The sequence below is a fragment of the Manis javanica genome, chromosome 4 (genome assembly GCF_040802235.1).
Source record: "Manis javanica isolate MJ-LG chromosome 4, MJ_LKY, whole genome shotgun sequence".
Taxonomy (NCBI): domain Eukaryota; kingdom Metazoa; phylum Chordata; class Mammalia; order Pholidota; family Manidae; genus Manis; species Manis javanica.
Window position 1 is genome coordinate 159,926,843 of NC_133159.1, and position 25,198 is coordinate 159,952,040.

The window sequence follows — 25,198 nt, forward strand, 5'->3', positions numbered from 1 at the left end:
CTTAGCACCTAGGAGCCTCTCCTTATAGATAGCTTTTCCCTCCTTCTTTGCATGCTAAACTCCTATTCATCCTTGAAGACCCAACTTGAATGTTACCTCCTTGGTAACACTGCCCTTCTTCCCTCCAAATGGGTAAAGTTTATCTTCCTTGTTTCTACCCTTCTTGCCAGCCCTACATGGCACTTAAAAAACTCTTATAATGCTATTGTATTAATCTGTTTTCCTGGCTCACATGAGAAAGCATACAGACAGAAAACATTTGTTGCATACATCAAGGTACCTATCTCTGGGTTGGGAGCACTTAACCCCCCAGCACTGTCCTCGTTCCAAGCCCTCAGCCTATTGAATGGCATGAGAATTACAGACAGGAGGCCAAGGATGAAAGAGCAGAGGTGAACAGCCTCAGCCTCAGTGGGAGAGGAGTGTGGGGAGGTGGCTAGTCAGGTGGGGCTTGGGGTGAGGGTGCATCACCCTTGTGGGGAGGCCGCTCTGTGGTCAGGGAGGAGGCAGGGTTTATGGGGGAGGGGAATCTGCATCTTGAAAGATGATTGGCAGTGCAGGGGGCTGCCCTTCTCCCTTCCCATCAGCTCCAGCAGCAGCTGGGCTCCAATCATGTGGGACAAAGGGGTGAGGGGATTAAATGGGGCAAGACTGATAGGGAAGGCTTTTCTGTAAAGAGGGAGGTGGGGTGGAGGAGAAAGGTGAGGAAGGAGGGGGAGACATTGGGAGAGGGGAGTGAGGGAGGGATGGGCAGGTGGTGTATGTATATAGAGAGAAGGATGGAGAACGGGATGGAAATCTGGGAGAGGTGACATTCGGGGAGGGTGCTGGGGAGGTGGGCTTCAAGGGCCACGAGGCCTGGACGCTCTTGAGGAGAAAACTGGGTGTTCCTGTTGGGTGTGAAGCCCCCTCCCTTCCTGGCCCCTGGCTCCGTAGCTGCCCCTTCTTCCTTTCTGCCCCCAGCCCTCTTACCCTTACTGATATGCCTGCTCTGCCCATCAGCAAAAGTCCAAGTCAAATTCTCTGGAGGAAAGATGAGCTGTGGCAAATGCATTAGAGATATTACCTGCCATAGACTCTGTCTGTGGCTAGGCCAACGTGGGCCTGGAGGGTGGGGTGGCCGGAGCTGCAGTTGGGTAGTGAGAGAGGAGGCAGGGGCTACTCAACAGTGGTTCAAGGCCACTGGGAGGGCCTCTTCACAGGCCCTCCAGGGCAGCGCCTGCCCCTGGGTCGCATAGCTCAGCTTAAACAAAGCAGTTCTTCCCTTCCTGAGGCTCTTCAGGAAAGCAGATAGCCCCTTTGGCCTCCTCCTGCACCACTTGGCGAGACTTAGACTAGCAGCTGGCAGAAGCCAGAGGTAGAACTCAGCAGGCCAGGGTGGGATGATGAGGCAAGTGTCTAGTTCTCTAGGCCTGATCTGGGTTCAGGGACTCTGCCAGACTCCCCTTGAGCTGCCCACGTTTCACCCACCAATCCTAGTCCCTCAGGGAGCCTGAGTGAGCCCTTGGAACCCATCACGGGTGGCACAAGTAACTCACCTTTGGCTCTGGGACACCAGGGAGATTTTTGTGTCCTCCCGGCAGGGTAGCCGGAAAGAGGTCATAAAGAAGAAGCACAGGAGGGTCAGCCACGTGGGGGACATGGAACAGTGTGAGAAACAGTTTGTCAACGGAAAGCCAATGGGGATCATACCGCTTTGGCCAGGGGTGTGGGAGGGGGTGCGGCATACCTGGTCTTCTCTAAGACCCAGCCATCGCCTGCCCGCTCAGATCCCCGTCCCTGTTCCGGTCTCCATCTCTGAGGGGACAGCCCCAAAAGCCTCAGAACCAACTGCTGTGCAGACAGACACTTTATTTTCTGTGACGGGGGCTACACAGGCCCCCATGGATACAAGGGGAGCTCTGTGCCAGCCTCCAGGCTATGACCTTGAGAACCTTGTCTAGCATTCTGTAGTCTCTGGGATGGGGCCTGACCACAGGCCTGGTGGGCTGGTTTTAGCCGGTCCTACCAGCTCAGGGCCGCTTTAGTCCGGTTTAATTTTCTGGGTTGAAATCATAACTCCTCAGGCCCATTGCTGGCCAAAGATAATGATGCTCTGGCAAGGCCCACAGCTGGGAGGGGGAGGCCCTTGTTGCTTGTCGAGCAGAAATCGGCTTCTTCTCCGAGTCTTCTCTTCCACCCTCATGGTATGGTTTCCTTAGGACCCCAGGCTTGCTAGACAAACTATTCCAGCTTCTTGGGAGCCTTGATGGGGGTCGGGGAGGAAAGTCCGTGCAGCCTCTGCCAGCCTCTTGGGGTGGCTGCCTGTTTGCAGTCTTGACTCTCCGCTGCCCTCGTGTGGCTGTGGGGCCCGTTGATGCCACACCACTGTACAGGGCGTGCGTGCGTGCGCGCGCGCGCACTTAGCAGGACTGGAGCTGAGACAGAACCAGAGAAATCTGGCCCTTGTGTCTTCTCTCCTGCCCCTACTCCTGATGTGTGGGTTCCACAAGTAACACTAAGGCAGTTGTGACACCAGCTGAAGGACACTTGTTTGCCAAAAAATTGAAAGAAAAGATAAGGCTCATTATACTCATTTGTAATGGTGGAGATTTGATGTCAAGAACGTGAGGGCAGTAGGAGGTCTTCGACTATGGGGGCAGGTTTCCTTTTGCCAAGCTGCCCCCTCCAATGTGGCCGTGTCAGCCTAAAGAACCCAGGACAACTTTGTCCTGGCAAGAGTTGCCTAAGAAGCTGTCAGGGATGTGGGAAAAGGAGAAGATATGGAGAGAGGTCTAGTCAGTCTGTTTCCCCTTTGCTCCTCATTCCTTGGGTACCATGTGGGCCCAGGCCGGCCAGGTTCCAGGGCCCTGTGGGTCCTGACCCGGCACACAGAGAGTCACAGGGCTCTAGCTCAGGCTGCTGTGTCAGTAGTGTCCAGGCTGATGGAGGCAGGGGTCCTCAGCTTGTCCCCTGTGGGGGTCCTCAGATGTGGTGTGCTTCAGAATCACAGGGAACTTAAGATGCTCACCAAAGTCTGAGGAGAACAGCTGATCCTGTCTATTGGCTCCCTTTTATGGGTGAGGAAACTGAGGCCTGGTTGGGGGGGTTCTGGATGAAGTTCACTGCTGAAGGTCACAGGAGTCCAAAGATTTCAACTTTTTACTGTTCTCCTCCAGTCCAGTGTATGCATGTGGCCACCAGCCCTTGTTCAGGGGCTCCAGCCCCTTGGATGTCTGGGAAGGGGCCCAGGGAGCAGCTCCCTCCCTACATCCTGTCTGCGTCCTGCAGCAGGGTGCCCACCAGGTTGATGACCTGTGAGGCTGGCTGGACTGCGTCATACTCTGCGAAGAGGTGGCATACATTCTCCTGTGACTCAGTCTGGTTCTTGGCCACAAATCCAAAGATCCTGGTGGGACAGGGCAGCCCGAGTGAAGAGTGGGGCCTGGGGAGGCCTGGGAGGGGAGCTCAGCCTATACAGCCTTCCTCCCTGCCCCTTTCCCAGCCCAAGGGCTCCAGCACCTCATGATGGGAGTAGGACCTGCCTCCTCTGTCAGGCTGGGAGAGCCATGAGTTCAAGATCTGGGTTTCTCATTTTGAAAGGGGGCTGCCTACAGACCTGTGTATTTCCCATTAGAGTAGATGCTTCCTGAGGGCAAGGATGGGTCTTGATTGGGGTACCCCCAGTAGTAAGGCTACTTGGAGTTAGAGTCTGTGCCTCTCACATAAAACTGAGGTCTCCTAGGTCCATTTCTCCCTCTTAGTCTGGAGGCTCCCTGAGGGTGGGGCCCTGTGCTTCCCCCATCAAAACCATAGGCTCTTAAGGTCAGCATGGCCCTCCTTCCCCAGCTTCCTCCTTATGCTGTTGCCCCAGGGGAACTCTGATGGCACCTGACTGCACCAGGAAGGCCTTACCGGGAGGGCTTGCAGTACTTCTGCCACCTGTGGGAAAGGACCAAGAGCAGCAGTGAGCACCAGGGCTTTGCTCCATCCACAGGGCTCTGGCTGGGCAGCGGGGGAGAGTGGCCAGCTTTGCCCCGCCACCAGGATGCCCCGCCCTCCTCATTCTGCTGCTCCTGGCCCCATGAGGTCGCAGGCTCTGTCTGGGACCCCAGTCCCAGCATCTGCAGGAGGCCTTGGTGGGCAGCTAGGCCCGAGTTGGCCTTCTTAGTCTGGCCCAGGTTTGAACTTACTTCCGTTGTTCAGGGTCTGTGCCACAGAAGCGGAGGGTGGTGAGGGGGTAATGGCGCCGGAAAAACACCCTGTGAGGAAGGGGGAAGAGAAGGGGAACTGGTGAGAGCCCGTTCGTGTCATGCTCCACCTCCATTGTCTCCAGCTCCTCTGAAGTTCAGATGACCTTTCCTTCCAAGGAGATTGTCAGTTAGACCCTTACAGCCTGCTGTGGCCTTTCCCACCTCTGGGCCCTGGGGCACATGTTTGCACTTTCCCATTTTCATGGAGGGCATCTGCCCTGTGTTCTATGTATTGGGTTTTCTAACTCCCCCAAACCATGTCACTTAAACTACTTGAGGACAGGAATGATGTCTTGGTTATCTCCAGCTCCTCTGGCCCAGGGCCAGGCTCCTGCCTGACTGCGAATCCTTGACCCTGGGAAGGAGGATCTCATCCCACTGGGTCCCACTGGCCAGCCAGAGTCTGGCCTACAGATGTGCCATCAGTGGGTGCAGATTCAATCAGCACCCAATGAATACTGGTCAAGTCCATCTCCATCAGTCACAGTGAAGGGGGACTTCGGCAGGAGTTCATTGGAGTAGGCCCAGAGAAGGCAGAGAACTTGCTTGGGCTTACTCAGCATGTCTTCGACCCTGCTGGGTCCAGGATCTTGAACCCTACCTTCACTGACCCACGGCTGGCCCAGCCATCCCCTCCAGCTCACTTTGCCCAGCCCCAAAACTCCAGGACAAGGGCAGTCCCTTACTTTCTCTGGATGTCGGTCAGGGTGATGCCCTGCTCAGTGACTTTGAAGTGGACCACAGTGGGCGTGGGGAGAACATCCCTCTCCAAGGTGGTAGAGATGGCCTTCTGCACAGCCAGGGCTCCGGTCAGGGTCTCCACACTCACGGAGCTCAGGTAGAGGGCGTGGCAGCCTGTGGGAGGGAGATGCTGTGCTGGGGCTCTGCCAGGACCCACGGGTGTGTGGGGTCAGGGGATAGGACTCCTCCTTCTGCAGGAAGGCAATGGGGCTCCTCTTTGAGCCACCAGGCAGGCAGGGACTGTGTGGGTGACCACAGCTGAGGCCAATCCCAGAGGACTTTGGGGTTGTTTGCTGCTTTGCATTGTTCTGGCCCTTGGCCGTCCAGGCAAGAGAGGGGATGTTGCCTTATAGGGCGTCCAGGCAAACCTTTCATCTGTCCAGATGCATGGCTGCCTCCACCTGCACCCACCCTGGGGCTCTGGTTCATTGGTGAGAGAAGAGAGAGAAGACAAGAATGGGGAGTGGCCCTAGTCCTCAGGAGTAGGAGCTGTCACTCAGAGAAGTGCTGATCTGTGCTGGCCTCTGGACATGAGGAAGGGGGATATTTCTCCTGTAGAAACCCCCAGGAGTTGGACCTGACACCCCAACAGAGGATCCCAGACCCAGAGACCACATTCAGGTACCTTAGACCCAGATCTAAATGGACCCCAGCACACCTGCGGGATGGGATGTAAGCCTCCTCAACACCCCTCCGCTCCTGCCCCTCTTCCTCCTGGCCCACCGCCTGAAGCCTCTCATATCCTGGCTTACAGGAAGGGGAGGAATGTGGCACCTTGTTAAAGATGAAGAAATAAAAAACCTGTGATGGGAAACACGTGTGGACCTGTGTGTGCGGGTGTGTGCCGCAGGGCTGGGAGGCGCCCTCGGGGCCCAGTCGGGTGTGGAGCCGGCCCCATACCACTCACCTGCAGAACTCTTCAGGCAGGAGGCTCGGCTGTCTGTAGAGGGGTCTGAGGCCCCATCTCCACCTCCCAACTCTGAGCCAAAGCAAAGGAACAGGCCCCCAAGGGGCAGGAGCAGAGTGAATGGACCCTTCTCACAGGAACATTAATCCCTTTGAACATTCCCACCTCCGCCCCCACCTTCAGGAAGTGACTGGGCTGAGAAACCAGGTGTGATCACTGTAACTAGGCAAATAGGGCCACTCCGGGCTCCCCAAACGCCTAACTTGCAAGCCTTTTGATCCCTCCTTTGTGTCTTCACTCCTCCAGCCCTTGGGCTGTTGCAGTGGCCTGGTCCTCGGAGGCTCCTGACCTACTGGCTTCTTTCAGACTCCACTGCAAGCCCGGGCCTCCCTGCCGCTGACCCCTCTCCAAGGGCCGCCTCTCTCCTGCTACTCCCCCTGCACACCTAGAGATGACCAACTCCATCTGGGGGTGCAGCTGGGCTATAAGCTCTGAATGGGGCTTCCTGATCTGGGTTCGAGGTCTGTCAGTGCCTGTGGGTGAATTACTTATTGCCTCACACCCTCCTTGTCTTATCTTCGAAACGGGGGCAGCCACAACATCTGCTTCTCAGGGTTGTAGTGGGTTTGAATAAAGGGGGTAATGCTCAGTAAGTGCTGAACCTGGAAGAAAAAAACAAACCTTTCCAAACCAACTTTCATCCTCCCAGACAAAGCTATTATTTATCAAACACCTACAGGCATTGGGCTAAGAGCCCTGCCTAGCTCTTTCCATTAATCCCCATGCCAATCCTGCATGATACGACTGTCCCCATTTCACAGATGAAGAAACTGAGGCTCAAAGAGGTCAACACTCTTAAATTCTCACAGCTAGGAAGTGGAGATGTTGATGGACCCTACAGCATGCACTTTCAACTGTGACACCAAAATAATCCATAAATAAGGTGAGATGTGACCACCAGGAACCTTACTAATAAGAACAAACAGGGCCAGGGCCTCAGTGCTGCCTCCTTGGGGCCCAGACCCACCTTTCTGTGGGATGGTGAGTTTGCAGGGCAAGGCCAGCGCCATGATGGAATGTTGGCACACGAAGGCAGAGAGGCTTCCTACAAGGCGACAGGCAGCCCTGTGTGAGAGGGCCTTCCCTGGCCACCCTCCCAGCCCAGAAAGGCAAGGTCCCCCGGGGGGCCTGCAGGCTGAGAGGCTCACCAAAGTAGGGCTCTTCATCTGCTCCTTTGAGATGCACCCCTTTGGCAGAAGACTCGATGAGGAAGTGGCGGATAAGGTCACTGTTGTCCTCAGCTGGTCACAGAAAGAAGAAGGAGTGTATGTGGGAGTTCCACAGCCCTGTTATGAAACACTGACCAACTCATTCCCTGACCCGCCTCCTCTCGGTCCCTCCAGCGGTTAGCTTGTCCATATCGCTGCCTCTGGGTGGGGCTGCAGATAGTCTTATCTTCCAGGCCTCCCACAAAGGGGGTACCAATGCCTTTGCTCAAGGCTTCCATGCCCAATAATTCTCCTTTCAGGAGACTTTTCTCTAGGTTTTGAGAGTTACCAGGGATGGTTCCTGATGACTGTTGATCAACTTGTCAGCTTGATTTCTCTCTCCCCCTAACCACTCCTTCCCAGGAGCTATTCTCCACCAGTGTTCCTGCTGGAGCCAGGCTGGCCCTGGGAGGCTGAGCAATGCTCCTCTGTCTCCTCTCACCAGCCCACAGCTTCTGCTTCTCTTTGGGCTTGTTGGCAAGGTTTCCTTGATAACCAACACCACCCCAGAGGTCACGTGTTTATTTCAACAGAGAGGTGTAGTGTAGAGAGCACAGAGTTGGAGTTCTCAACCTCGCTCCAACATTTACTTGCTCTGGGGGTCATTAACTAACGCTTGGAGACTCAGTTACCTTCTCTGTTTGTTACATGAGTGCCACACTCATGGGATTTAGTGGGATATTACCTAAGTACCTTGTACTGTAATGACGTGCTTTCATCTGTCTCCCTGGGAAGGTGTCCCAGTGAGGACCCCTGGTGTACGGTGATGTTCTATAGATAGATGTGTGTTGCGTGTGTGAGACATGGGAAACCATGTGATAAGATAAGCCAGCACACACATGATAAATGAGCACACACATGTGATTAAGATAACACACACAGGCTCTCTCATGATAAATCTGGTCTGGACAGGGGTGGGCACCCAGATGACAGCAGCGTGGAGAAGGGCTGGGACCTCCTCCTCTTCTTCCCACCGTGACAGTAGAATGGGGAGTTTGGGGACTCAGGGAGGCAGAGGCAGAGGCGGCTCACGCTTGCCGTGAAAGGAGAATCTCAGCGAGCGCTGGTGCTGGAGGGCAGCTGGGAGGGCGCTGAGCTGGACCCTCCTTCCAGGAGTCTCTACAGGCCTGGCCCAGGGTCACCCTGCAAGCTAGTGGAAGAGCTGAGACTAGAGCCCACCACAGCCACTGCCTCTGCAAGATCTTGAGCCAGGACAGGGACAGGTGCATACCTGGTTGGTTCTGGGCAGGTCCAGGGGCCTCCTGCACCTTCAAGGCAAGGCCGAAAGAGCCCCGGTAGGAGGAACTGTCCCTCACGACGAAAGCCCCTGGCTCCTCCTTCCTCAGCAGCTCAATTGCTGGAACAAGCCTTGGGTCAGAGACAGTTACCCCCCTTTGTCCCCTGGACCCTCTTTGTCCCTAGCCCCACCAGTCTTCATAGAGCAGACGTTATAGAATCACTTTTGTTCCCAGGAAGCCCTTTCTGTTGTCTGATCTCCACCATTCCTGCTGTAGTCCCTATTTCCTTGGGTTGTGAGGGTTGCAGGACACCCTCTCTTGGACCTGCCATTTGCCATCCCTTCCTCTACTATGACCCATGGTCCCAATCTCCCAAAGTGGGGTGCAGGACTCCTGGTCATGGATCCCCCGAAACACAATGCTTCCTTTTACCTTGTTCCCGGGTGATGCTTGGCTTAAACCAGTATTTAGATGTGTCCATCACAAACTTCATGGTAGGCTGGATGTCCCTGGTGGGACCTGGAGACAGAGAAGGGGGATGCTGTAGACTGGACAGAGGGGACCTGAGAGACCCTCTCCTACTCCTCTACCCACAGGTCCCATTCAGCCCAATCTACCCTACTGTGACCCCATTGTATGTTCAACTGCAAGAAGTCAAATCCAATAGAAGAATCCAGAGCTTGGCACATCTAGGACCTTAGGAGTCTCCCCTTGTGTCCTTGGTAACGGGTCACAAACAAGGAGATAAAATCTCAGTTTAATGAGAACCAGTTTCTCAAATCCAGTGTTGCCTGGTGTGGGCTGAAATAAAGGATAAATAAGGGATTCTGAGATATATCATTTGTTTGATTTCATACCCTTTTCTCCCTTAAAAATCCTATGAGGTCCTTGGGAGTATATTCAGTTCAGAAAAGAAAATGAGAGAAAAGGTGGAGGAAAGGAACACCATAGATTTGGGTAGAAGTGCCTGCACTTGGGAGATCAGGAGACAGGGTTCTTGACTCTGATTCCTGAAGTCCAGAGGGGACTGAGTGAACTAAAAAAACCTCTGAGGGTCTTTAGCACCCCAATAGCCCAGGAGATTAAAATGAATATTGATTTGATATATTTTGCAGAATTTGATAAGATCCTAGGTTATAACTAGTGATAGCCAGGATGGGAATATCACCAGGCTAAGTCAATGTGCTCTTTGAGAAGCCAATAATGGCCATTTTCCTGGGTCTCAAAGGCAGAAAGCAGTGGTCTTCAATTTTGGCATCTTGAAAAGGTGTGTTGTGGCCAGTTTAGAGTAACTCATTGTGAAAAATGTAATAACATCTGCAAATGATTTATTCTAGGTAAACTATCTGAGTAGATTCAAAGGCATATCGGTCAGGCCATTTTCTCTTGCAGATATTGACATGGCTGCATGAGTGGGAGTGAGCAGTGGATTGGAGTGAACATTCCACACCCTCCAGGGTCACCTTGATGCCTGCAGCTGACTGGGGTTCTGAGAAGCCCCAGGGTAGGCAGGGGCTCTACTCCCAGGAGAGGCACTCCCCGTGGGTGCCAAGGCTCAGCTTCTGTGTTTACTGCTTTAGTTCTGGTTGCTTTTGTTCTTTTTTGGACGCCTGTAGCCACAGACTACAGGAAGGAGGGTGTTTGCTATTTTGTGGTTTTTAACTGTCTGAACTGGAATGCATTGTCTCCGTTGCCCTGTCCTCCCCTCTGCATGCTCGTCATTCACGAACGTCAGAGGTACGACTGACTCTCCCTCTTCTGGGTTAGTCATCAAGCCTGCCGCTTCGGTATCCTGAGGGTCTCCTGGCTCTGTCCTCCGTCCTCCACCCACTCTGTCCTGCCCTGTTTCAGGCCCCCACTACAGCTTGCCCGGACCACTTAATGATGAAAATCCATATAAGACCAAATAAAGACTGCTCCCCTGCCCAGGCCAGGCACCGCAATTCAGCTGCCATCAGTCTGCCAGGCTGAACTATTGAATGTGCATCTCTGATCCCATCAATTTCCAGTTTGAGACTCTGATGGCACCCCATTGCCTAAAGGGTAAAATCTATTCCTTAGCTTGGTGTTCAAAGCCTTGCACAATCTGGCCCCAGGTTACTCTCAATGACCTCACTCCACACCCAATACCCCAGTCATTTCCTAAACACTCAGTGGCCTTCCACACCTTCATGACTACAAAGTCACTCCTCTTGGGAAAGCCCTTCTTTTCTTGCTCTGGCCTTGGACTTTCGATCCTCTTTCCAGATCCTGCTCAGCTGTCACTTCCTCTGAGGAGTCTTCCTAGTTCTCCAGACTAAAAGATCATTCCTTCCTCTGTTGCCCCATGACACTTAGGACATCTCTTTACCCCTGTGTTTATCATACTCTATAGTGATCCTTGTTTCTGTCTTTCTAGACTGTTTGTACATTTCTGTATACCTACCACCTGGGGATAGTGCTTGGCACTCAATGTATTGATCTGCCTTTGCAGAAACCCACTGGTGTTTTATCTATTTCCCCCTAGCCAAACCTTCCAATATTTGAGGTGTGGGATTACAACATACCCTCTGGGGATGTGGTGAGAGGGGCATCTGTCAGGGTCTGGCTGTGGCTCCTGGCAGCTGGATATGGGTTGCTGGAAGATGCCATTTCCTGCTGGACAAAATCCTGGTGTCCTGTGGTCTGCGGGGATGGGGGACACCCAGGTTCCGGGCAGCCGTTGATCAGCACGATGGGTATGTCCACCATGGAGTTGGCGATTGATGGGGGGCAGCTGCTGGCATGCTCCTTGGCCAGTGGTGGGGAGTGGGTTGCTCTGAACTGGCTCATGCTTGGGATGGGGTTTCTGGGGACCTGGAAGTCACTGGCTCTTGTACACAGGGACACTGGGCTGAGGCTGTGGAGGCTGGAGGAAGAGCTGGCTGGGCTTTCCAAAGATCTAGAAGACGACTGATGGCTGGAAATGCTGGAGTGGAGGAGGGACTGGCTGCTGCAGAGGAGAGAGCACCAGACCAGACAGGCAGGTGTTAGGGTGGACACTCAGGGGCCAGAGCCAGACTCTGGAATCTACTATCTAGGTGCCCATTGCTTTGGTTAAATAGAACTGTTTACTCCATCTCCCACAGCCCAGAGCAAGGGACATGACCCCTGATCCCTAAAGAATGCCAAAGGATATAGAAATGTCCCTGCATTGGAGTCTCCGGTCATTTAAAGTAACCAAGAGCTGAGCCCCTGTAGGTCATGTGGGCTTAGGCTGGACAGGGTTCCCTCTGCCTCCCCAGCCAGGCAGGTGTTACTGAGCTGTCACACCAGCCCCTGAAAACCTCCAAGAGCCCGGCACGCAGGTTGGACCTAGGCTGGACCATGTCCATGGCTGATGAAGAGAGAATTCCCAGCTGGAGGAAGAGAAGGAGGTCAGCTCTGCCTCCAGCCAGACTTCTCTCTGAGCTCGAAGGCCCACTAACATGCATGGCTGCGGGCCCCAGCCTCCCTGCCAGGGAGCTGCCTTGGCACAGCAGCTTTGGAGTCAGGGAAGGGGGACAGAGGCCCCGTGGTTTGGTCTTCCCGGGCAGGATGGGTGTGCGTGCAGCTCCACTGTGAGGCTGCAGAGAACCGGGCTGGGCAATAATAAAAATAAAAATAAAATGAAAAATAAAATAATAACGCCCAGGCAAGTTTGCTTTCCTCCTGCTAAGTTTTGTCAGCAGCAAAGAGGAAGGAGGCTTTACTTCCCTAAGTGGTTCATCCCATGCCACCAAATTCTATTTACACCTCTGTCTTGAGGTTTAAAAAAACACCTTCCTTAACCACCAAAGACCCCGAATAGCCAAAGCAATCCTGAGAAGGAAGAATAAAGTGGGGGAGATCTCACTCCCCAACTTCAAGCTCTACTACAAAGCCACAGTAATCAAGACAGTTTGGTACTGGCACAAGAACAGAGCCACAGACCAGTGGAACAGAATAGAGACTCCAAACATTAACCCAATCATATATGGCCAATTATATATATGATAAAGGAGCCATGGACATACAATGGGGAAATGAAAGTCTCTTCAATAGATGGTGCTGGCAAAACTGGACAGCTGCCTGTAAGAGAATGGAACTGGATCACTGTCTAACCCCATACACAAAAGTAAATTCAAAATGGATCAAAGACCTGAATGTAAGTCATGAAACCATAAAACTCTTAGAAAAAAACATAGGCAAAAATCTCATGGACATAAACATGAGTGACTTCTTCATGAACATATCTCCCCGGGCAAGGGAAACAAAAGCAAAAATGAACAAGTGGGACTATATCAAGCTAAAAAGCTTCTGTACAGCAAAGGACACCATCAATAGAACAAAAAGGTATCCTACAGTATGGGAGAATATATTCATAAATGACAGATCCGATAAAGGGCTGACATCCAAAATATATAAAGAGCTCACACACCTCAACAAACAAAAAGCAAATAATCCAATTAAAAAATGGGCAGAGGAGCTGAACAGACAGTTCTCTAAAGAAGAAATTCAGATGGCCAACAGACATGTGAAAAGATGTTCCACATCGCTAATTATCAGAGAAATGCAAATTAAAACTAAAATGAGGTATCACCTCACATCAGTATGGATGGCTACCATCCAAAAGACAAATAACAACAAATGTTGGCAAGGTTGTGGAGAAAGGGGAACCCTCCTACACTGCTGGTGGGAATGTAAATTAGTTCAACCATTGTGGAAAGCAGTATGGAGGTTCCTCAAAATGCTCAAAATAGACTTACCATTTGACCCAGGAATTCCACTTCTAGGAATTTACCCTAAGAATGCAGCACTCCAGGTTGAAAAAGACAGATGTACCCCTATGTTTATCGCTGCACTATTTACAATAGCCAAGATATGGAAGCAACCTAAATGTGCATCAGTAGATGAATGGATAAAGAAGATGTGGTACCTATACACAATGGAATATTATTCAGCCATAAGAAGAAAACAGCTCCTACCATTTGCAACAACATGGATGGAGCTAGAGGGTATTATGCTCAGTGAAATAAGCCAGGTGGAGAAAGACAAGTACCAAATGATTTCACTCATATGTGGAGTATAAGAACAAAGAAAAACTGAAGGAACAAAACAGCAGCAGAATCACAGAACCCAAGAATGGACTAATAGTTACCAAAGGGAAAGGGACTGGGGAGGATGGGTGGGAAGGGGGGGACAAGGGCAGGGATAAAGAAAGGGAAAAAAAAAAATCATAGGGATAAAGGAAAATAGTACCAGCTGTGCTAAAGGATGTATTAATTATCTTATCTGTGGTCATTATTTCACAATCTTTGTGTAAGTATATATATAATTCATGTGTATATCTCTATATAAGTTGTACACATTAAACATGTATATTTTATTTGTCAATAAAAAGAAAAAAAAAGAATGTATCTAAATAAGCTTTGTAAACAATGTTTCATAATATATCTTTACTCTAAATCACTTAAATTTATGCCATAAAAAATAAAACAATTCTTAAAAATTTCCTAAAAAAAAAAAAAAAAGAAAAGGCAAAGGGACCCAAGAAATCTTCAGGAGGTGATGGACATGTTTACTCCCTTGGCTGCGGTGATGACATCATGGACATAGGCCTATGTTCAGACTCATGAAAATGTACGCATTCAGTGTATGCAATGTTTTGTATATATACCTAATATACAAAATTGTGTATTAGTATATCTCAATAAAGCTGAAAAAAATACTTAGTTTAAAAAAAAAACAAAAAACACCTTCCTTGAGATGGGTTGTATAAGAGCTGGAAAGGATACAGGTGAACCTCATTAATGCAATATTAAATCATAGTTTAAATGGTTGAGGAAAGTTTGAGATCCAAATGATGGTATAAAAGAGAATATTCACTCTTATTTTCGGTGCATCCTAGAGTTTGCTCAGACAGAGCAGGGCGTCCATCTGTGATTTTAGACCTGTTTGTGTGTGTGTATGTGTGTGCATGTGCGTGCATGTGCTGTGGAGGCTATGTCAGAAGCTAGAGTGAGAGTGACCTACCTTCCAAACACGTAGCTGACATCAGATGTTGGGCTGGCTGACAGTATGGAGACCCTGCTGCCCTGCTGTGGGGTCAGGCCCCCCAGCTCCTTCTCCAAGCCTGGAGATGCCACCAGTGGGGAGCCCAAGCCATGGGGGCTCGAGGCCTTGCTTCCCATGCAAGGGATGGAGATGCTGGGAGAAGGTGAGGGATAAGAGGAGGGGGCCGCTGAGTGGGGAGGTGGGCGCTGGTGCCCCCTTCCCTGGCTCCCAGAGAAGATGAGGCTCTCGCTGCTGCTTCGAGTCTCTCTGGGGATGTCTCTGGAAAGGAGGAGGCCACCGCTGCGTGGGGACCCCAAGGGTGGGGTGACAGACGGGCTGGAGCAGCGCTGGGGGCCATCATGGCACCTTGATCTGGTAGAGGTCACCTCGATGTACTTTATATCTTTGGGGAGAAAAGCAAAGCATTGGTTAAACCCAGGGGCTGACTCACAGAATGGGAATGCTGGAAGTGTCCTCAAGACCATCTGGCCCTGTCTCTTTTATACAGATGAGGAAACTGAGGCTCAGAGAGAAGCTCAGTGGATTCAGATTAGCACCCGGCTCCACCTTCCGGGCTCTGTTCCAAAGTCACCCTCTTGGTGACGTCTTCCTTTGCAGGGGGGAGATGCAGTGGAATGACAGGCCTTGGAGTCAGAAGACCTGGGTTTCAGATCTGGCTCTGCCTCCTACTGTCTGGAAGAGCACAGTTGAACGACTCACCACCCACAGCCTCAGCTTCCATCCTTGTCAAATTGGGTGACCATACCCACTTTCAGTGTTACAGTGAGGATGAAACGGGATGAATGTAGGCAACACAGCATTGCTCCTGGAACACAGTAAGTCTTTTAAAACTGGGAAATCCTCTTCTTTGTGTAGGTCCCTGTTCAAACAACTGCGTAACGGAGTGTGCTGGTCACCCTTTCTAGTGCCTCTATTACGCAGGGCATGTGAAGGCCGGTTCTATGTCTGCCTACAAGGAAGCCAGGGGGTCTCAGGCTTGGCTGCACACTAGAATCACCGATGAGCTTTCTAAAGTCCTAATCAGCAGGCTACCCTCCATGCCAGATAGATAAGAATCTCTGGGGTGGACCCTGGTCTCAGGTTATTCATTCAGTTCCGCAGGTGATTTCCAAGGTATGTTGAGCTGTACTACTGTGGTTTCTGGCTCAGCTGGCAGCTGGTCAGATGTGCAGAATCATAGGCTCCACTAGAGGCCTGCTGAATCAGAACCTGCATCTTAGCGAGAGCCCTGGGGTTCTGGGTGCACTTTGGAGTTTGAGGGCTCTGTTAGAACAGGAGCACCCCGAGGGCAGGGTTTACTGCATTATTGAGCTGTGGCAGAGATTGGTTATTAAACATGCCCCAAGTTGCTGACTCACTTAGAGTGACTTCCGTTCCTCAGTGGGGGCACCCAAGAAACTTGTTCCGAAACCTTGTTCCTCCCTGGAGTGGGGTGCTCTGTGCTTTTCCCCATGGTGAGGATGGATAGGCCTCCTGACCTGGGGGAGGGGAGCTGTCCTTGGTGCTGTTCCAGCAAAGGTGGAAGAAGGTGGGGGTTCCTGAGCTGCTCCCTTCTGGAGGGCTTCCCAGGGTGGCAACTGGGGCACAGTTACCAAGAAACTGCACCCTCAGCTCCCCTCTGCCAGCCTCCCACCTCCTTGGGCTCTGGCACATGCACCAACTGCTATTCACTATGATTGTGGAGGCCCTGCCTGCCCCAGCCTGCCCCAGGTAGGACCTTCTGGTCCTGCTCATGGTTACTGCCTCTGTCTGAGCCTGTTGGAGCCAGGGTGGGGGTGGAGAATTACATCAGAAGAGGGGGATTAGCTGGCTGACCTGGGCATGCTGTTCCGGGAGTTGCAGAAATAAGCTTCACTTTGTTGTCAGATGAACCTGGGTGTGAGTCCTGGGTTTGCCACTTTTCTGCCAAGAGGCACTGGGTAACTTTCCTAATTGCTCTGATTCTCAGTTTCCTCATCTGCAAAGTGGGGATCTAAAACCAGCCTCCTAAGGTTGTGGTGATGATGCAACACTGATTAATGGTGCCTGGAGCTTGGCCCATGGTGGGCTTTGAGGAGCATCTCCTACCTGTCTGCATTTTGGGGCCAGTATGGGTCTACTAAGGTGGGGGGTTCCACTGTTGAGGGCAAGAGGGGAATATTTGGCACAATGTATTATGGGCTCTGAAAGAGAAAAAGTCTTGGAATGGGATAGATTCTTGTGGAAGGTTGGCAAGCACAACTCCTATTTTTATAGGACTTATTGTGTTTATACCTATAATCCTCTCAAGCCTCAAACAGCCCTCATGCCCAATTCCAGCAGGCATTTCTTACACAGAAGAAACTGAGGCTCAGAGAAATGTGGGAGTGTAGCTAACATTTATTGCACAATTTTTCATAAAGGTTGGTATTTATCAAGTACTGTGTGCCAGCACTATTACAAACATGTTACCTGTGTTGGCACATTTAACCCTCACTACTTTATTGAAGTGGGAAATATTATTAATTCCATATAAAAGATGAGAAATCAAGGTTCTGCAAGGCTGAGTCGTCTGATGCTGCACACCTAGCAGGTGGAGGAGCCTGACTCCTGCCCCTACACTCTGTCTGGGGGGGCCTCTTCCAGGGGGAGGGGCTCCTCTGGACTCTTTCCCAAGGCCTTGCCCTGTGAGAAGGTGTTTGGCTGCTTTGGGGAGGGTCTCTGGGGCTGGTGAAGCTCTGAGCCCTCAATTCACTGGGTCATTCAAACACCTACCAAAGGCCTTGCTTGGGGGCTGAGCAAGCAGAGTAGGGTGTGAAGGGCAGATGGAGTCCTGGAGCTGTGAGTCAGCTCCCTGCTGCCCCGAGGTGGCTGTGGCTGGGGGAGGTGGAGGCTCCCACCCATCAACTGGGTGCAGTCACTGTTTACACTGTTTACAGGCAGGAAACTTGCCCGCGGGGCAAGTCTGAGCAGGGCAGGGTGGATGCAGGTGCCAGTAGCAGGCCAGGCGTGTGGGGGGAGAGCATGTGGGTGAGGGTGGAGAGACAGTTAGTTATTAAACACCCCTCCCTTGGGATTGGCAAACAGCCTTGCCTGGCAGAAATTGCTGGAAAATGAAATGTGGGAGCCTATTCCAAAGATGGGTAGCAGTGGCAGAGACAGTAAAGGGATATGGTGCTTGCTTTTGGGATCCATGTTCCCTGTGTGATGGGGACCCACCCCAACCAGGCTAAGTCTGAAGGAAGGTAAGCAAGAGGCAGAGGCAGAGAAGCAAGGGGCAGTTTGCAAGCACTGGGGAGATGGGGCCTCAGAAAAGGAGGCTGGAGTCTGCCTCCAGACACTGATTCTGCAAAGCCCGAGAGGGCAGGTAACTAGCTCCAAGGAAGACAGAAGGGCAAGAACAGGGACTGTGAAGCCAGTAAGACTGGGCTTTGCGGCCTGGCTTACTACTCACTCACGGATCGTGGCCTTCCACTCCCTGAGCCTCTGTTTTTCTCATTTGTAAAATGAGGCTGCCATTATTTCCTTCACAGGATTGTGTATTACAAAATCTATCCACGTGTATTTAGGGGAGGGATCAACATTGGATCACCAATGTTTAACTTTAAATTTTGCCAAGATAGGACAAAGAGAAATAGTGAACACCCGCCACAATTACAGAACATTTTCCCTTCAATACCCCAGAAGTAGGAAGGATGAGAGGTAAATGGAGGGACGTCCTGCACATTTGGATACATTTGGCTGGATGAAAACTCAACATGGTGCCTGAGATTAGACACACTGTCACGGGCCAGTGAGAGCTCTGTCACTTGTGGTTGGTGGTGGTGGTGGAGCTTGGGATGCCATGGGAAAGATGCCTTCCACCACAGCGACATGCAGGCACTGGATAGTCTCGGTGATTGCAGAGCACTTTCTAAAGGGGAGCCGACCTGCTGGCGGTTTGGGGCAGTGAGCTCCCAGGTATCACAGGTGTCCAGGCAGGTTAGAGATGTCCAGAGGTCAGAGGAGAGGATTTAAAAAAATCCCATCAGAAGGGACTAGGGCAGAGCTAGACATCTTTACCAGGACCCTCTGAGCCTGCCACTCCCCCACACTCCCTTTTGCCCAAAGTTGGGTGGACACATCATCACGGTGGGAGGTTGTGCCCAGGGCCTCTAAGAACACAGACTCCTGCCCATCAGCCCCTTGGAGTGAGGGTCTGGTTGTCAACGTCCCCACCCCATACATGGGGATGCTCCACAGGGTCTGGTCTCAGCCTAGCTTGGCCTTAAGTATCTGGAAACCCTGCCTTGGCGCATAAACATTAAAGCCCTGGACTTGCTCCTGCCAATGGTAATTAGGCCCAAGCCACCTTCCCAGCAGAGATATGCCCATGACTGGCCTTATGAAGCAGGAAGACTCTTGAGAGATAGAGGTGATTATTTTAATAGGCCTGGCAGGCAATGCTCAGTGGGAGGAGCAGAAGGCAGGCGGGAGACCAGGAATCTGGGCGCCGCAGGACCTGGGTGCCGCACTCACCTCCACCCCAGAGCCTGAACCTAACCTTGGGCTGTGTTTAATAAAAACAGCCACCATTTATAATGACTAATAGTGTGCCAGGATTGGTGGTAAACCCCCAACAAATATTATTTCTTTTAATCTCAGCAACACCCTTTGAGGGAAGAACTCATCTCTATTTCACAAATGAGGAATGTGAGACAAAGAAATGAAGTAATCTTATGTAAGATTTGCACAACTCCAGTTGATTAGGCTAGACTAGATCCTGACCCAAGTCCATCAACTTGAGTGTTTTCATCTGTAAAGTGGGGTAAAACATTCATCTCTCATGGGGGTGGATTGGAAGGGTTAAAGGTTCTATTATAAAGTATTCAGCACAGTGCCTGGAAATATTGAGTGATATAATAGAAATTCTCATGGATCCTATTTCCAGTCCAACTGTAGCCCTTTATCCATGCTGATTGTTTAAACTCCTGGAGGCCTCAGTCTCCAGCCTGTATATGGGCCTGCTGTTCCTTGACCGTCATCAGAGTACATTCGAAACTCTTTGTTTGGGAACCTCAAGCCAGATATAGGGATTTCTAGATTCCATTGTTTGTAGTGGTACATTGGAGTTGGCTTGAACTCACTGGTGAGAGCAGATTGTTAAATTTTTGGGATTTTATCCAGTTGGTTTGTAAACTCAGCCATTATTAAAAATTACATAAACTTACAGTGAAATAACTTACATTAAAAACAAAAGTACTAAGTACTCAGAGTTCATCACATCTCAATTACTTTACTATTATCTGTACTCTTGAAGTTATTCACATCTATTTTATTGGTATGATGGAAATACTATATAATGACCTGCTACTTTGTATCTCTTAACAATGCCTTCTTCAGTGACATCATGCTGGTAGCTTGAAAGTGGCCATGGTGGGAGAATTTACACCATGGGAATTGGAAGACAAATTGGCTTCAAATCAGGGTTCTTCCTGACCCAACCAGGGAGCCAGTTGTTACACATTTACTAGCCACCACTGCTTAAGCACAATGGGGTTCTCATCTTAAATAGACTAAATTCTGTGTCTCTCCAGCCCCACTACTTCCAGCTTGGACATCTCCAGAAAGATACTCCTCTAAATAAGGACAGGGGCCCAGATAGCAATCCTATACAAATTTCAGGGGGCCCAGTTTAGGACCTAAAGAGAGACACCATAGAACAGTGAGGTTCAGAGAGTCCACATGTATCAAGCTCTTATTTATATTATGGCATTGTTCAAAACTTTAGGAAACAAATTGAATTGGGTAGTGAGGAAACTTGCATTTATCCTTGTTTATATAGCAGAGAAAACAGAGAGGTTAAGTACCTTGTTTAGGCCTACACAGCACCTCCCAACAGGACATTGTAACCTGCTCCTCTGCTTTGATGGGAAGTCTGTCTTCCTCCTGAGGCCTAGTCCCCAAGCCCCCTTCCTGGTATTGCACCCCAGGTTCTTACCCAAGGCTTCGGGCTCCTCTTTCTTTCTTCTTGAGGTAGTGCTCTGGGTGGGTTCTGCCCAGGGGCCACCAGCCCCGGATGGGAGCAGCTGGAAGGTGGGGTCCAGTTCCAGAATCATCTGGTTGAGGCTCTCCAGTGAGAAGTCAACATAGGAGTCAAGTTCCTCCAGGGCCCCCAAGGACTGCTCACCAGGTAGGAGGCAGCTGTCTTTGCCCCCAGCTGGGGGTGCCTGTGGGAGCCTACTGGGGGGCCCTTTGCAGGGCATGGGGGCCAGCAGGGCCTGGGCTCCCCAGCCTTCTGTGGTATAGTAAGGACACTGAGGTGGCAGGCTGGGGCTGGGTGTTGGATGCAGAGCCCTCCTGGCTTCCTCACAGGGAGCCAGGCTGACTGGATGGCCTCTTGACAACAGAGGGCTGGACATCACCTGTGACATGGTGGGGGCAGTGACCCAGCGGTTTACTTCTGACTTGCAACCAGCCTTACTTACATCCCAGAGACGTCACTTGCCAACCAGGAACTCCCAGGACCTGAAAGAGGCCAGGGGTTGGGACTGAGTAACTTTCAGAGTGGCAGCCCCTGCCTCCCTCCCCCCGAGCAGAGGCATATTTACTCTTTCCTCTAGAAGCATGGGAGCTGGAGCCAGACTGCCTGGGTTTGCATCCTGGCTCCCCCCCTTACTAGCTGTGTGTTAGGCAAACTAATTAACTTCTTTGTGCCTCGGTTTCCTTTTCTATGAAATGAGTTAATATTTGTAACATGCTTAGAACAGTGCCTGGCACATAAGCATTAGGCAAGTGATTGCTAAATAAAATAACTTCAATAGAAGTTTTGAATATCTACTATGTCCCAGTCTAGTTATTAAATAAGCTGTTTTTTACTGAGTAATTACTACATACACAGGCACTGTATCTACACATAAAGCCTTTAAAAATCCTCCTAATAACCCTATGTGAAAGATGTTATTATTTCATTTTACAATGTGAGAACATAGACACAGAGAGGTAAGTAACTTGCCCAACAGTCATACTACCATCAAGTTTCAGAGCAGGACTGAACCCCAGGCTGCCTGATTTCAGGGGCCCTGAACTTGGGTGCTATTCCATGTGGGCCAGTTGGTGAAACAAAGTAAGCAGGTGAACAATCATAAACTGTCTCCAGGACCTAGTGGAAGCAGAGGAGACTCTGTAGGCACTGGAGGGGAGGTCAGGGAGGACTTCTTGGAGGAAGGGGCGTGTAAAAGGGAGATAAGAAGAAGGAGCTAACTGGATAAGGCAGGTAAGGCCGAGGAGGCAGGTGTGTTCAGAGGCCTGACAGATAGGGGAAAATACAAGGCATTATTGAGAATCTGGGAAACGGAGGTCACCTAGGGTGGATGGAAGGAAAGATGTGTTTGGGGAGGCAAGCTGGCCAGACTCTACAGAGCCTTGCAGGCTGGGCTCAGTAGTGCTAACTGAGCCCCGAGGGCAATGGGAAGCCACAAACTGTTTTGAGCTGGAGAATGACATCATCAGATGATGTTCATTCCCCAGGGGCTCATCAGGGAAAGAGATGTCTCAACTTCCTCATTTCCCTTACTGTAGAAAGTTCTTGTTGTCTAATCTCAATGTAGCATTTATTAATTTCATACAGGTGTGCTGGGTAGGAGGAAGAGGTTCTGGGGCTGAGACTGCCAAGAAAACTCCAAGGAACTGGGGCATGCTGGCTGTACTACCACTGCCGGCCAAGCCTCACTGCTTGCTCCCTCCAACACACCTCGGCTCTGCTTCTCCCTTTCTCTAAGATGCCTCCATCATAGCCTGCTTTAGGGTCAGACCTCCAGTGTTGGCAAAGGCATTGAGACCCGCCTGGGCCAAATTAAATGAATGAGAATTCTAGTCTGAAGGTTCAGAATTGAATCTCAGCTCAAACAGCTCCATAAGGTGTTACTTTGACCCTCAGTTTCCTCATCTATGAGATGGGAATAAGAATTTCTGCATTGTACCCTCCCAGGAAGTGGTAGGGAATCAAGGAGGTGCTGCTTGTGAAAGCAGTTGGATAAGTCTAAACATTCCTTAGAAAAAAGGGCTTATATAGAGTATAACAACTTCATAATAATTATAGCTCCTGTTTATTCAGCACTTGCCATGTATCAGGCACTGATCTGCGTGCTTTGCACATGGTAATTCTTCTAATCCTCTCACCTCTATTACCAGCCCATTTTACAGATGAAGAAACCAAGACTCAGAGTGGTTAAGAAATCTGCAAACCCAGAAAAGTGGCAGAGCTGGGATTCAAACCCAGGCTGTAGGATTTTGAATTCTTCACTTCTTATACCATATGAAGCTCAAATACAAAGGGATATCTGATGTCCAGACAGGAGGTGGGATTTGCCCAAGGGGGCACCATAAGCTAATGAGAAAAGCCAGGCCCCTTTTCTCTCCCACGACTCCACTCCTGTGGGCTCCACTCCATACATCTCCTTGGCTGGGTCCTGGAGGGGGGTGGTGCATCCCAGCTTGGGAAGCATGTCTATAAATGGCAGTCGAAGGGAATAGACCTTCGAACTCCTTGCAGAGGGCAGCCGAGGACACGGCGCTGTGGCTTTTCCCTCACGTTCTCTAAGCAGCCTGGGTTTGTTGGGGCAGGACCTTAGCACACCCTGCCGGGTTTTCAGCTGGGCCCTGATGGTGGCTGGGTCTCCGGCTGGGTCTCCCGCCAGGACCAGGACTCAGGATGTCTGCCTACTGATTTGGAAAGTGTCCCTTCCTTTCTGGGCCTTGTTGTTCCATCTGCATAATGGGGATGTAATAATAACAGACACTTCAAGCCTACTCATTTCATTTTCTCAATGGTTTTGTGAGAAGGGTGCTCTTACTCTGGATCCGGAGAGGTGAAGGGATTCGACCAAGGTCACACGACCCACAGAACCCAGTGGTGGGACCGGGTTTTGAACTCACGTGGTCTTGGCTCCACAGTCCCACGTTCATATGCCCTGTGCCACCCTTTTACACATTTGTGACGCTTTCACCTCTGCCCCTTCTGGGCTTCTGGAACCCAGTGGGAGACGCCAGGGATTGGGCAACAAGCAGGCGGCCCCTCAGGCTTCTTCAAACTCCTCTCACGGTCAACAGCCTCTGAGTTGAGCCCCCAGACCTCCCAGGGCAGTGGCTGGGTCTCACTCCTTTCTTCCTGGGCACTCTTTCTTTGCTGTTCCACCCAGCACAATTCTTTAGCTCTTACTTTCCTGCTTTCATGGGGAGGGGAGAGTGCCTGGGGCTCAGGAATGAGTGAGTGAGTGAGAGTGTGTGTGCGCGCGCGTGCACAGGGGTGGGGGGTGGGGTGTATAGTCGGGAGGGAGGGCTCCAGCCAGCTCCCGCTCTCTTTGTACGCTTCTCCCACCCACTCCTTTCAGATTCAGACTTAAATCTCATTCTTTGTTCCCAAGGGCTCCAGAGGCAGAGATCCCTCCGCCTTGGAAAATCCCCTCATCTGCTTCATTGCCATCCTCTTCTGCCTTGCTCTGCCTCCTACAAACCTAGGTCAGTGAAGAGAGGGTGGCACAGGGTGAAGCCTGAGTCTCCCCAAAAGCACTTTGCCTCAACAGCTCAGCCCCTGCTTCACCCCCAGCCTGGAAGAGTGGCTTCTGATTGCCCCACGCCCTCCACCCAGGCCCAGTGGAGTAGGAGCTGGAACGGCTGCAGCCCTCCACCCCTGGATTCCTGGCAGCCTTCGAAGGACCCTGCTGGGGGGCACAAGGCCAGGCTTCATTCTCTGGGCTGGGAGATAGGAAGCCTGGGTTCAGTGCCCATTCCTTTCCCAAGTCTCTGTGACTTTGGGCAAGGCTTTCCCCTCCTCGGTTCTCTCATCTGAAGGGTACAGATTTCATTCCCATAAAGTGTTGAACTACGGGGGCTGTGGTCCTTGGACCACCTCTCCCTCTCATGCACAGCCTCATCCCCGTTTCTCTCCTTCACTGCAAGCCCCTAGGAGAGGTGGAGAAGCTGAGGACAAAGGGTTAAATGAGTTAGGGTCAGAGAAGGTGCTGAGTCTCCTTTAGAGAATAGCGGTACCTACCTGGTGTCCAGGGCGGGCAGGCTGGCTACTGCGTTCACTTCTGGCTCCTGGAACCAAGACGACCAAGTCCAGGTGAGGTGTAAGGGAAGGCCTGGTTCACCTCCAGAGGACCTGCCTTAAGAGCAGCCCGCCCACTGGCCCTCCCTCCTTCCCTCAGGGCCCTACACGTGGCCTGACAGCCTGCAGGCCCCACCCCTCCTGTGTCTGGACAAACTCAGGTGGGGCTGGCACTGGCAGGGCAAGCCTCGGCGGCCTGGCCTGGAGCAGGGGTGTGTGTGTGTGTCTCCCAAGCTTCCTGCTTGCTGCCTTCACCTTCCACCCCCACCATATGCTGAGGACATGGGGTTTGTTAGGACCAAGGTGTGCTGTGGGCACTCCTCTTACCACGTGCCCGTCGGGGGAGGGACTTTGGTTTGGCAGAGCCAGCAGAGAGTGAGGGCCTTGGCCTTGGGAAAGCAGGATGCCAGTGGGCAGGAGACCCTTCTGATTGCCCCCTCCTATGCTCTCTGCGCTGGGTCACATTGTGGCAGGCACCGGGAGGGGCCCATTGGAACTAAGCCTGGGCACAGATCTTGTCTTTTCTTCTTTGTAGTCTGGGAATGGAGTTTCTTACCCAAGGGGTGGAGGCTCTGAGTGTCCCTAACGGCCTTGCTTCTCTTCATTCATTCACTCACAGACTGTCCCTCTGTATGGCTTCGTCTGTGCCCCAGGGTGAAAGTTCTAGCTGGGGTGATGGCAGGAAGACCAGAAGTTGGGGCATTCCCTCT

The 25,198-nt window shown here is 51.4% G+C and overlaps 1 protein-coding gene across 6 annotated transcripts; it reads right to left on the minus strand.

The window, feature by feature from the left end:
- Positions 1 to 1,834: 1,834 nt before the first annotated feature.
- On the minus strand, positions 1,835 to 24,624 carry TNS4 (tensin 4). 6 transcript variants are annotated; one of them, XM_017652292.3, is made up of 13 exons: positions 24,432 to 24,612; positions 20,379 to 20,905; positions 14,399 to 14,822; positions 10,933 to 11,357; positions 8,819 to 8,905; positions 8,380 to 8,505; positions 7,089 to 7,181; positions 6,908 to 6,985; positions 5,881 to 5,952; positions 4,919 to 5,087; positions 4,173 to 4,241; positions 3,895 to 3,921; positions 1,835 to 3,388 (listed from the first exon to the last, which is right to left on the minus strand). In XM_017652292.3, the coding sequence occupies exons 2-13, from the start codon at positions 20,809 to 20,811 to the stop codon at positions 3,247 to 3,249; spliced, it is 2,145 nt and encodes a 714-aa protein (XP_017507781.1). In that variant the 5' UTR covers positions 20,812 to 20,905; positions 24,432 to 24,612; the 3' UTR covers positions 1,835 to 3,246. The 6 variants fall into 6 exon arrangements, 5 of the variants coding, with proteins under 5 accessions (XP_017507781.1, XP_036878579.1, XP_073091669.1 ...); XM_037022684.2 differs by lacking the exon at positions 3,895 to 3,921 and having other exon boundaries at positions 24,432 to 24,620; XM_073235568.1 differs by lacking the exon at positions 5,881 to 5,952 and having other exon boundaries at positions 24,432 to 24,617.
- Positions 24,625 to 25,198: the final 574 nt, after the last annotated feature.

Excerpts from the sequence above, each read along its gene's own strand:
- TNS4 (XM_017652292.3), bottom strand. The coding sequence starts at position 20,811 with ATGTCACAGGTGATGTCCAGCCCTCTGTTGTCAAGAGGCCATCCAGTC. Across the intron at positions 14,823-20,378 it reads AGAGGAGCCCGAAGCCTTGG|ATATAAAGTACATCGAGGTG; the intron begins GTAAGAACCTGG and ends TTCTCCCCAAAG. Across the intron at positions 8,506-8,818 it reads AAGCATCACCCGGGAACAAG|CAATTGAGCTGCTGAGGAAG; the intron begins GTAAAAGGAAGC and ends GGCTTGTTCCAG.